The sequence below is a fragment of the Sinocyclocheilus grahami genome, unplaced genomic scaffold, assembly GCF_001515645.1.
Source record: "Sinocyclocheilus grahami isolate Dianchi unplaced genomic scaffold, SAMN03320097.WGS_v1.1 scaffold9.1, whole genome shotgun sequence".
NCBI lineage: Eukaryota > Metazoa > Chordata > Actinopteri > Cypriniformes > Cyprinidae > Sinocyclocheilus > Sinocyclocheilus grahami.
The window spans coordinates 1760463-1772989 of NW_015505188.1; the positions used below are offsets into that span (position 1 = coordinate 1760463).

At 37.1% G+C, this 12527-nt stretch overlaps 2 protein-coding genes across 2 annotated transcripts in view; both read left to right on the forward strand.

The window, feature by feature from the left end:
- The window catches only part of LOC107592512 (eukaryotic translation initiation factor 3 subunit B-like), a 7515-nt gene extending 3341 nt beyond the window's left edge, over positions 1–4174 (forward strand). The window contains exons 9-18 of the mRNA XM_016282047.1: positions 338–548; positions 636–708; positions 808–930; positions 1024–1102; positions 1189–1327; positions 1663–1788; positions 1876–1953; positions 2059–2167; positions 3521–3633; positions 3717–4174. Of these exons, the coding sequence (XP_016137533.1) occupies positions 338–548; positions 636–708; positions 808–930; positions 1024–1102; positions 1189–1327; positions 1663–1788; positions 1876–1953; positions 2059–2167; positions 3521–3621 (1039 nt within the window). The 3' untranslated portion in view covers positions 3622–3633; positions 3717–4174. The remainder of the gene's footprint in view (positions 1–337; positions 549–635; positions 709–807; positions 931–1023; positions 1103–1188; positions 1328–1662; positions 1789–1875; positions 1954–2058; positions 2168–3520; positions 3634–3716) is intronic.
- Positions 4175–5468: 1294 nt separating this feature from the next.
- Positions 5469–10739, forward strand: LOC107591852 (carbohydrate sulfotransferase 12-like). Its single transcript, XM_016281132.1, has 2 exons — positions 5469–5531; positions 9140–10739. Exon 2 carries the CDS (start codon positions 9223–9225, stop codon positions 10501–10503), a length of 1281 nt encoding a protein of 426 aa, XP_016136618.1. The 5' UTR covers positions 5469–5531; positions 9140–9222; the 3' UTR covers positions 10504–10739.
- The last annotated feature ends 1788 nt before the right edge of the window (positions 10740–12527 follow it).

Here is a 12527-nt window from a genome sequence, read left to right on the forward strand (position 1 = left end):
CTTGGGTGTGTTATGGGAAGTCGGGATGGATGCTTCGTCGTTGATAATTTTTTTATAGCTGATATTATACACTGTTTGGCCTGCTATTAAAAAGGATATGAATATTAGACATAGATGCATGGATAATAGTGCTTTTGCAACATATTATATATGTTAATACTGACTAATACGATCTTTGATATGGAAAAACATGATAGAATAATGTTATTCTTTGAATTTTAATGAATGTGCTTCGTTACTCCAGTCTTCAGTGTCACATGATCCTTCAGAAATCATTCTTAGTACTAATCCCATTTTTTGGACATATTTCAATGTAAAATGAATTTTATGTTTGCAGGGATTTCTCTTGGTCACCTGGTGATAATATCATTGCATTCTGGGTTCCTGAGGATAAGGACATCCCAGCAAGAGTAACACTCATGCAGCTTCCATCCAGGAATGAGATCAGAGTCCGCAACCTGTTTAATGTTGTGGACTGCAAACTCCACTGGCAGAAAAACGGAGACTATCTCTGTGTGAAGGTGGACAGGACACCCAAAGGAACACAGGTATGAGAGTTGCTTTGAAACTGTGCTTTGACACTAAACTCAAATGTTTCCTTTTCACGGATTTGCTCAATTTCTTTTCTGCCTTAGGGCGTTGTCACCAACTTTGAGATCTTCAGAATGAGAGAGAAGCAGGTACCTGTGGATGTGGTGGAGATGAAAGGTAAAGTAAGAAGGATCTTGAGACATTATGTTGCCATTTTTTGTTTCTTACTGTCTTTAATACCTTCTCTTGGTTCTGATTTCTCTGCCTATCTTATAGAGAGCATCATTGCCTTTGCTTGGGAACCAAATGGCAGCAAATTTGCTGTGCTACATGGTGAATCTCCCAGAATCAATGTATCATTCTACCATGTGAAGAACAATGGCAAAATTGACTTAATAAGTAAGTGTTCCCATTGTGAATGCATCACTCTTTACAAATATTTTTTATACATTTATGTGATCTAAAAGGTTACCAAAACATTTATTGTTCCAGAAATGTTTGACAAGCAACAGGCAAATAGCATCTTCTGGAGTCCACAGGGGCAGTTTTTGGTGTTGGCTGGGTTGAGGAGGTCTGTACTCATTAAATGTGCAGTGTTTGTTTGTACTTTCTTTTAGAGTGGTTCATTTGTATGGTTTTCTGTGTTTCATCCTATAGCATGAATGGAGCTCTTGCTTTTGTGGACACGTCAGACTGCACCATGATGAACATCGCAGAGCATTACATGGCCTCGGACGTAGAATGGGACCCCACTGGACGATATGTTGTGACATCTGTCTCCTGGTGGAGCCACAAGGTGATTTATCTGATTCTATTGGAAATATTATATAGTAGTGTTGACAAAAGTACCCACATCGGTACTGAATTTAAAAAAAATGTGACAATACCAGCATTTCCCGCTAGCATTTTGAGCGGATTCTTAAACGCCTCTGATTGGCCATTGTGTTCACACTCTTAACAGATATATCTGTGATTGGCTGCAATGATCAATACCAATATAATTATTGGAATTAGAAGTATTGGGTTTTCATTCAGAAGATATGATGCAGGGAAATGTTTATTATTCTTTTATGTGGACTGAAAATGCGTATCATGCCTTTGTATAAATTGATTTAATTTTTTAAAATGTAGGTGGACAATGCCTTTTGGCTGTGGACATTCCAGGGCCGTCTGCTGCAGAAGACCAACAAAGAGCGTTTCTGCCAGCTGCTGTGGAGGCCCCGTCCACCCTCTCTACTGACTCAAGAGCAAATAAAGGTGAGAAGGGGTCAGATGCAGGGTCTCTCTCATTACTCTGTCAAGCAGAGTGAACTCTAATCCCACTATACTTTTTGAAACCCACAGCTCATTAAGAAGGACTTGAAGAAATACTCCAAGATCTTTGAGCAGAAAGATCGTCTCAGTCAGTCCAAGGCATCAAAGGTATGAAATTGATGTGTTGTTGTTTTTTTCCTAGGATGCACATAGTATATATATGTGGATCAAAGGTCAGTGCTCAAATTTAAATGAGTGCTTTGTGCTTCGCAGGAACTGGTGGACAAGAGACGTTCCATGATGGAGGACTATCGCAAATACCGTGAGAGAACCATTGACATGTACAACGAGCAGAAACCTCTCCGCCTTGAACTCAGAGGAGGTAACTAATGCAGAGAGCAGCTCTGTTCAACAATGAGTTTTATTGACCATCAGTGACATCTCTTAGGCTGCTTTGCAAAGCACAGTTTCAATGCCTTTTTCTAGAATAGACCTGTTGCATTAATTGTGTTATCAGTTTGCAATGAATTGATCCAACCACGATTTTTTGACATAACTGCAATGTTAAAGTTATGTAATCACTTTGCTGGTCAAATTAAGAACTTTTATGCTCCAAGTACTATAAATCAACCGGAGGGCCTTAGTAAAACTTCTAAGGGGGCCTCGAGATGATTTCTAGATTTGTAAATTAATAGTCTTATCACAATGGGCATTTTTATACATTGTATGAAAATACATTTTTATAGTTATGCCAAGGTTTAAAATATTGTATCAGGCAGAAATTGTGAAGAAAAATAATGGTAAAGTCATTATCCTTAATCATTCACATATTGTTGTGGCTAATGGGTTGAGGAACACAGCTGTAAATTCATATAAATTTAGCATTTATACCAGTTAGATGTCTCTCTCTAATGCAGTGGTGTGTTTTTAGCCAGTCATTGCTAAATGCTAACTGCTGCACCATTGGACCTAATTATCTGTCATATGTAGGGCCTTTCTCAGTAGGTTTAAAATGGCATATTTGAAAATTCTTGGTTCTGCAGAAAAAAGGTAATCAACATTTGCGTGAAATTCAGTTGCAGCAGTTACAAAATTGACAGACATGGATTTAACTTTTTGAAACATTTCACTTATGGCAATATTTTAATTTTAAACTAAATAAAAATGGAAATGGAACAACCAGATAACTTTTTGACATGGTAAATTCAGATTTGAAAAAGAGAAATGGCAGTGAAATGTACTAATTTCACAAATGTGAAAAAAAAGGATCTGTCGCCTCATCAAAATGAGACAACCACAACTGCACATTCCCATCAGCAGTGTCTAAATATAAATGTGGCCGTACCAAATGGGACATGGTAACAGACAGTGTAACAGTTTGTAACCAAAGATATGCAGCCATTCAGTCTAGTTGACAAACATTTTGGGCTGTGTTGTCATGTTTTATCATGCCTCTTGTTTTAGTATTAATTGTTATACTTTATTCATGGCATTCCCTAAGTGTTATTGGTTTATAAAGTCTAATAGGAAATTGTGCATTTTGTTTAATTGCTCAGTGAATTTGACAGTGCGTTTAGCTTGCAGTATAATAATAATAATAATACAACATTAGCACAATTGACAATCACAGTGATGACTTTTTTGCCAACAAAAATGTAATGATTGTGACAGCCCAATTCTAGAGATTGAGTATGGGACCATTTTAGTAATCACTGTATTTTCTGATCTCTTCTAGGAGTGGACACTGATGAGCTGGACAGCAATGTCGATGACTGGGAGGAAGAGACCATTGAGTTTTTCATCAATGAAGAAATTATTCCAATTGGAGATCTGTAATTCCAACAGCAGGTACTGTGTGCAGCAATATGACTCTGATAGGCTATTTGAAATATTTTGGTACAGTCATAATTATTTTATTTTCTTATTTTCAGTATCCGTTTTTAGTGGAGGAGTGTGGACTATCATTGGAGAAAAAATTGAAGGATCCCCTATAAGAGTTTTCCTTGTTATCATCAGTACTTAATACTGGTCACTGCGGAAGGAGAATTTTGTGCCACTGTTGACTGCTGCTTTTTAACAGAATCATCCAGCTCTGGGAGAATCCGCCCGGCCAACATCATTCAGGCCTGCTCTTGGTGGATCTGATCGTAAAGCGTTCTTGCCTTTGGTTGATCTACCTCATCATAAGGGTGTTACCATGGCACAATATGCCAAAAACTGTTTTTACATCATCTCACAGAAGGAAAACATTTTGTTTCCTAAGATTTTCCAAAAGGCGAACTTGTACTCTAGTGTGCGAAAATGGCACTACAGTGGTCTGTATCCTCCTCCATTCAGATTACCCGATATTAAATGCACAACAAGGGAATAAAGTTTAACTGAAATTCAAGCGTTTGTTGTTGTTCTCTCAAGGCAAAAGAACGTGATGCATATGGTTGCAAAACTTTTGTGATGCATCATTTCCTCGCGCTGTCTAGTGCTAACTTTGGCTGATGAAGATGTGTATGGTCTAGTGCAGGGGTAGTCAAGTTCGGTCCTAGAGAGCCATAGAGTTCAGCTCTAACCCTAATCAAGCACACCTGAACAAGCTAATCAATGTCTTCAGGATTACTAAGGCTATGGGCAGGTGAGTTTTGTTTTCAGGGTTGGAGCTGAACTCTGCAGGACTGCAGCGCTCTAGGACCGAACTTGCCTACTCCTGATCTAGTGTATTTTGGACGGGAATAATATAAAGGTTTTGCATTTGTAAAAATCGGGGATTTTGGGAAATTCCAAAGTAAGTATAGATGGATGTTAAATATTTAGTATTATGCGACATTCAGGTTGTGCTTGACATTTTTTATGGATTCCTTATTGATCACTAACATTTATTGTCAGTTACATTTAAATATATTTAGCATTTTATTCTCTTGAGCAAGTTGTTTCATTCATTCGTTTATAATCTGAATACGTAATTTAAATCCCTGATTAATTGAAGATCATAATAGATGATTTTTGAGTTAAGAAGTTATGCAACATCTGATTGCAATGTTTTCATTTATTTCATATTTTTGTGTAAAGATACATGTCTACACTTTTTATGTAAAAGCATAAACTTTTTATATATATATATATATATATATATATATATATATATATATAAATCTCTAAAGAATAATGTCACCTTACATCTTGATTTTTAACACAACTTTTTTTTTTTCTCGTTTGGTTTTTAGATAATTTTAAGTCCTCCCTCCCTGGTAGATTGATGAGCCCCTATAGTGTGTCCTGGTCCCATATTTTAGAACCACTGGTCTATCGGCTAATAGAGAATTAAATTCCTTCACTTTTTAATTTAAATGGTCCCATGAGCTCTATTTGATGTTATAATTAACATATTGTTGCGTATGTTAATAACAGAACATGTCATTTGAATATGTGATATACCGGTTCCAAACTGGCATAAAACTATTATGGCATTTTTCTAAGTGATCCTCGTTATTCTTTCAGCGTGAGGACTTTTTGCTCTATAAAATGTACTTTTTTAGAAAGCTTATTATGGAGGTCTGGTAGAGAATGTACTCTATACTCTGACAAAACCCATCACTGTACGGTTCAGCAGCAGAACTTTGCGTGCGCTTGGAAATCTCGCGACATCTGCGCGGAGCACGAAAGCGCCGCTGTGTCAACACCCCGAGCGCACATCCCTCCTCAGCTGAGCTGACGCCGTCTGCCTGCCGAGCAATCCAGACTCCTGCGATGATGAGGTGAGCCTATGATCGTTACAGCCGTGTTTAGACACGCTACAGTGTCATTTCGGTCATATACGAAACACAGCAGTCTTTTAACTCCGTGCACTCGAATCACAGACGAGCATTGAAATCACAGGCGTGAGTAGCTTCATGACTTCCCGTGGAACAAAAAGTGGTTAGGCGCGTCTTTGCACTTGCTCTAGGTTTGACTTCATATCTTCATTTTGTCAATGAAAACCAATCGACACACGATCACCCGGTTTAACCGAAATCAGCAGCATAGTAGAAAGTGTGCATAGACGAATGGCTTCGGAGGAGTTTTCGCGGATAAGCTCGAATGTTTGCAGCTTCCTCCCACAGTCAGTCAGAGATGGTGTCAAAGAGCTGCATTGTGTCCAGCTGAATGTGACGGCTCGCTTTTGCCTTTGAAATGAGCGTGGCAAATGTGTAGCTCCTCAGTGTATTTGGAGTTTTCGGAATAATAATTGATATATTAATAATCATAAATCGAAAAACCCAGCTTGTAAACGTTCATGTCAGTTTTTGAGTAATTGTTACGCCACGCTACTACGCACGCACATTTTGTTTGTAGCCAACATCACTGTGTAGTGTGTCGTGTTGTGCTGTGACGTTATAATTCAGTCACAAAACGAGCCAATAGCTGTGCGTTATCAAAAAAAAACAATACAAAAAACAAATAGCTGTGCGTTATCAAAAAAAAAAAATAGCTGTGCATTATCAAAAAAATAAATAAATAAAATAAATAGCTGTGCGTTATCAAAATAAAAAATAAAAAAAAATAAATAGCTGTGCGTTATCAGAAAAAAATACAAATAAAAAAATAGCTGTGCGTTATCAAAAAAAAAAAAAAAAGCTGTGAGTTATCAGCCGTTTGGTTTGTAACACGCCAAATGTTCCAAGCGAATGTAACATTTCTGTTTCAACAATACGGTAATAAAAGGTGGGAAATTACTGTGTTTCTTGTGTAGCGGTGTTTACATTCTGTCTCTGCGCTTTCTACAAGTATAAGAATAATAATCATATCTATTTCATATTTGGTAAGCAGCCTGTAAACTCCTTCAGGGTGATATGAGACCCCAAAATAACCCTTGTCAGGGGTTGCATTGCATTACTTACTAAATAAATCAGTTTGAACTAAAACACCTGGTAACACACTATATTAACTTCCATTAATAAATCATTTATAAACATTACATAATGATTAACTGATCATTAGTTAATATATATTCACAAAGCTAGAGATATGAGATAATGTGCTTGTTAATGTTAGCTAATGAACTTATTAAACATTACATAACGATTAACAGATCATTATTTAATGTAAACTGAAATGCTTACAAATGTCATTCAACTTTCAAATTCATATGATCATACAATTTAAAAAAAAAATCTACAAATGATTTTGACAGATGGTTTACAATGATTAAAATCTTCATTAATAAATCATTAACAAATATAAAACATATAATGCTTAATAGATCATTAGTTAATATGTTAATGCTAATGTTTAAACTTAAATGTACATAATGTTTAGCAGATTATTTGATGTAAATAAAACCCCAACAAATCTCGTTAAACTATAGACATTACAAATAATTAATTCATTATTTGTTCATGTTTTTACCCAATCTAAAGTTGAAACTATTCATTATTTGTAGATGTTTCTAAACGTTGACTAATCATTTAGTACATATTAAGACACTTTTTCTCAGTCATCTCAATTGCAAAAAGTGTCCCAAATGACCTGAATTCACACTAATTACACATCTTTACTAATCATTTATTAATTATTTGTTCATGTTTTTACAGTACCCAAGCTAAAGTTGAAACTATTCATACATTTTAAACGTTTATAAACGTTTACTATTAATCATTTAGTACTTTTATGGCCATTGGAGTTTTAGCTAGTGTAATAACGTCTGTGTAAAGGGTAGTTAGTTAAGTTAGTTAAGACATAACAACAACAAATAATTGTAATTTGGGTGCAAAACATGTTTTTAATTGCCTCAACACTCAGTTTACTATATTTTTAAACAGACAATATTCATCATACATCAACAGGAGAGAGCAAATACATTTTTAAGAAAATACTTATTCATTTATCAAATAAATGTAATATAAACCGTTTGAACCATGTCCCCTTATAGTAATTAAAGTGACTCCTTTACATCGTTGACCACTTAACCAACCCTTAAACCTGCCGATACCACCAAACCTGTATCTAACCTTACCCTTTTCACACCTCAGTAGCAGCAAAAGTGTTTTGGAGTAGAACATGAACACAATAAGTACATTTTGTACCTAACAATCACTATTATTTGTACATGAGTACATGCTGTAGTAGTTAAAGACACCTAATATAAAGTGGGATCAGTCTTATATTGTTCAATGTTCTGTTGAACACGCAGATCGCTCAATGATACCAAACACCTTTTTGCATGTGTACTTTTGTAAATCTAAAGAAGTGCATTAGGTAATATGTGAATTGAAGTTTAATGTCATTTGCCATCTTGATTGATTAACAGATCATTATTTAATGTTTATTTAATTCATTAGTAAATATTAACAAGCACATTCTCGTATTTCTGTGAATATATATTAACGAATGATCTGTTAAGCATTATGTAATGTTTATTAATGAAAGTTATTATAAAGTGTTACCAAACACCCTCTGCGTTATGTAAAGGATAATGTACAGTCAGCTGGTTATTATGGTCAAACAAACCCTAGAGGGATTTATTTTGTGATAATAGCCAGCTGACGGATATATTTGCCAAAAAATGAACATGAAATAAAGCTTAAAGCTTCCAAGAAGAAAAGATCTGACATGTGAAGTAAACACTGCATATTAGTACACTGCAGTTCAATTCTATTATTATATTATTTATCGGTAAATGTTACTTTTATGTTCAAGGCTGAAATACAGTACACATTTTAAAAAATCTGAACAGATTGTAAAACACTTCCGACATCATACACTCATAAACTAAACAACTGAGGATCACACACTACCAGACATTCAAGTTGTTATGAACACAACAGACTCACGCAGAAACATGCTCCTCATTGCTAGAAGATGCACAACAAATGAAAACAATATGTGTTCTAAAATCAGCTCAAAAATATCAGACAAATTAGATCCCCAACGACTGGACGGAATCATAGCTTGAAATGAACAAATTTGAGTCTGTGCTCATCATACACTAAGCAGTTTTCTGTGAAGCCTGTCAACTCCGACTGCCCAAAATCTACTGCCTGACTCTGACTTTAAGCAACTAGCATTGACTTAAGACTGTAAATTGGGGCAAAAGTCGTGTAGTGTATTCCAGCCGTTAACTAACACGTGTATCATGACATTCAAATAGCACTGTTGTCATGGTGAGCAGTGAAATATTTAGTTTTGCTGTCATTATACAAAGATATTTGACCTCTCAATCAGGATTAACCAATAACAAAGAAATGTAAATGCTGTGTCATATAAAGAGAATATGAAATGTTACTTTTTATCACATAAAGAGAACCACAATATTGCAAAACATTGAAACAAACAGGTTTGACACACTCTTGACTTCCCTATTCTGATTTGTTTTTCTCTACTTCAGACTATGATGAATGCAGTCTGGGCTGTCGATTGTGTAATGGAGTTGAGGTGAGAAGGGCACTTTCTCAGTCAAAATCAACCAAAATGGGAAAGTCCAGACCGTTCCGCATTTTTATGATTGTGGGTGCCGTCTTCATGATTCTTCTTATAATCATATACTGGGATGATGTGGGGGCCTCTAATTTTTACCTGCACACAACCATCTCCGGGCCCCATCCGTCCCGCCTCTCTCCGCAGAGCCGTCGTGACCCTGAAAAGAAAGTAGAGGAAGACAAAGAGAGCTCGTTTTTGATGGACATAGATGCTTTTGTCAACCAGTTTTTAGAAGGAACCGCAGACCCCACGGAACAGGTGAGAGGAGAACCACCCCCTGGAGATGCCCACAATCAGTCCTCTGAGAAATCAGAGGAGAAATTTGTCCCGAGAAGAGAGTGGAAGATCCATCTGACGCCAATTGACCCTGAGAAAAAACAAAGGCAGGACAGTAGAAAGCAGCTGATCCAAGATGTGTGCAGTAACAAAAGTTATTTTGACTTCCCCGGAAAGAACAGGACTTTTGATGACATACCCAATAAAGAATTGGATCACCTCATCGTGGACGACAGGCATGGGATTATTTACTGTTACGTTCCCAAGGTGGCCTGCACAAACTGGAAGCGCATCATGATCGTGCTGAGCGAGAGCCTGTTATTGGACGGCGTGCCCTACCAAGACCCTCTAGATGTTCCTCAGGAGCTCATCCATAACAGTAGCCTGCACTTCACCTTCAACAAGTTCTGGAAGCGCTATGGAAAGTTCTCACGGCACCTCATGAAAATCAAGCTTAAGAAATACACCAAGTTTTTGTTCGTCAGGGATCCTTTCGTACGACTGATCTCTGCCTATCGCAACAAATTCGAACAAGAGAACAAGGACTTCTACAAAAGATTTGCACTTGTCATGCTGAGAAAATTCAGCAATTACTCGGATCCACCGGCATCAGTCGTGGACGCTTTTGCCGCTGGGATTCGACCGTCTTTCTCGAATTTCGTTCAGTATTTATTGGATCCTAACACTGAGAAAGAGATGCCTTTCAACGAGCACTGGAGACAAATGTACCGTCTGTGCCATCCCTGCCAGATAAATTATGATTTTGTGGGGAAGCTGGAGACCTTGGATGAGGACGCTGAGCATTTGTTGCGGATTCTCCGCGTAGACAATGTTGTGGAGTTCCCACAAAGTCATCGCAATCGAACGGTCAGCAGTTGGGAGCAGGACTGGTTTGCCAACATACCATTGGAGTCCAGAAAAGAGCTGTACAGGCTCTATGAGGCCGAATTTAAACTGTTTGGATATTCTAAACCAGAGAAGCTGTTACATGAGTGATACGCTGATTGTCAACATTACTGAGGTGCTGGCAAGATTTTCACAGCTCAAGAAACAGGGCAATAGGAGTTCCTGCTGCTTGGTTCTTAATGTGCGGCTCTTTCACATGATGCTGTTTATAAAGGCCCTTTCGCATGACTCGTGTCCTGAGGATCAATGTTTGGCTAGTTAGCATGGTCCAGTTAAAGGGGTCATATGATGTTGCTAAAAAGAACAGTATTTTGTGTATTTGGTGTAATGAAATGTTTATGCGGTTTAAGGTTCAAAAAACACATTATTTTCCACATACTGTACATTATTGTTTCTCCTTTATGCCCCGCCTTTCTGAAACGCATCGATTTTTACAAAGCTCATCGTTCTGAAAAGCGAGGTATGCTATGATTGGCCAGCTATCCAGTGCGTTGTGATTGGCCGAATTCCTCAAGCGTGTGACAGAAATGTTACGCCCCTCACCATACTGTGATGATGCCGTCAAGTAGGAGCGATGATTCAAAAACATGAAAACCCATTATAAACGAGGCATTCGTTGCATCCAGTGGGGACATAATTATGGATTATAATAACTTATACTGTCTTTTTACGCGTTGCGTTGCATCACGCCGCGTAAACATAAAACCATGTCTGCATTTGTGATCGGAGAAAAGACAAACAACAAGCCCTACTCTACACTGCCCAAAAAAACTCGCTTTAAATATAAAATATATAAAATATAAAAACTCTTTAAATATAAAAAAGTACTTACAATTTGTGAGTCAGAACAGCCGGCATTGTAGTCTACTCTCCCAGGATCAGGAAACAGTCCTCCATAAAATGTGCTGTACACATCTGAATATTTGGGTTGAAGTGTTCTGGAGCAGTGTTGTAAATACAACTTAACCACTGATTTCTAGTCGTGTCCATTTTTGGAAGGCCAAACAAAGTAGTTTCGCTTTCACAACGAAACACAGCGTCACACACGGCGGAGTGAGCGGCAGCGGCCTAGAGTGAGCAGCGGCCGGGGGCTAGAGTGAGGAAAAATTTTTAAAAATTGAATTCGCATCATATGACCCCTTTAAGTCCTGTAGGTAGATACAGTGATTGCACCATCTGCTTCCAAAAAGCATCTTTCTCCATTGGCAGCTATTCAAAAGTACAGCGTCCCACACATGACATCAATAGAAAAAAAAATGAAGAATTTGTATTCACAACTTAATTTGTTCCCTCATTTTAGTTAAATTGTTGCCTCGTTGTACTAAGTTGTTCCCGGGACGTCCCATTTCAGAGGAAGCCACGATTCTGAATTACCGCACTGTTGGGCCCATTCGGTAGCAGTGCCTTTGAAGAAAAGTTTACACAGAAAAAAAAGTATTTTTGTAAGCAAGTCTCTTGACTTGCAGTTAAAACAATCAAAGCTCCTACTTAAAAAGAAAGTGTAGTAGTGCTTATGTGTTGCATCATGGAAAAGATCAGATTTGTAGCCACAATTCTGGCTGTGCTGTTGAGATTTGTCAGATCAGTTCCAACTTTTCTTATTTCATAAACCACAAGTTCTGTTACATGGGAAAAGTTTTAATACACATGTGTGCAGTTGCCTATACTGTTGATTTCTGTTTCAAACTTGTGCTTTGTATACATTTGGTGCCACATTGTACAAAGAAAGGTGATATATTGTTTAGTGATTGTTTTGATGCCAATATTAAGAAAAGTTTTTTTTTAATTTTTTATCCTGGCGTACTTTTCAGTCATAGGAATTTCATAGTTGCATGAAATATTTTCAGGAGATCATGCTGAGAACAAAAGGGAAATATTTGTTACACTAAATCAGGTCTTAGCCAATGTGTTCTTGACATTTGGTTTGGTTTGCTTTTTTCCCTTTAGGCTTTGAGCTCTTCTTTTATTTATTATGGTATTATTTAATGCTTCAATTTCAAAACATAAAAGTTAAATAAAGTTCAATGCATGGTGCAAACACTGTGAAACTGTTCTTTGCCATTTATTTGTTTTACAGTAATGTTATTCATTTCTAAAAGAACCGTGTTTATTCA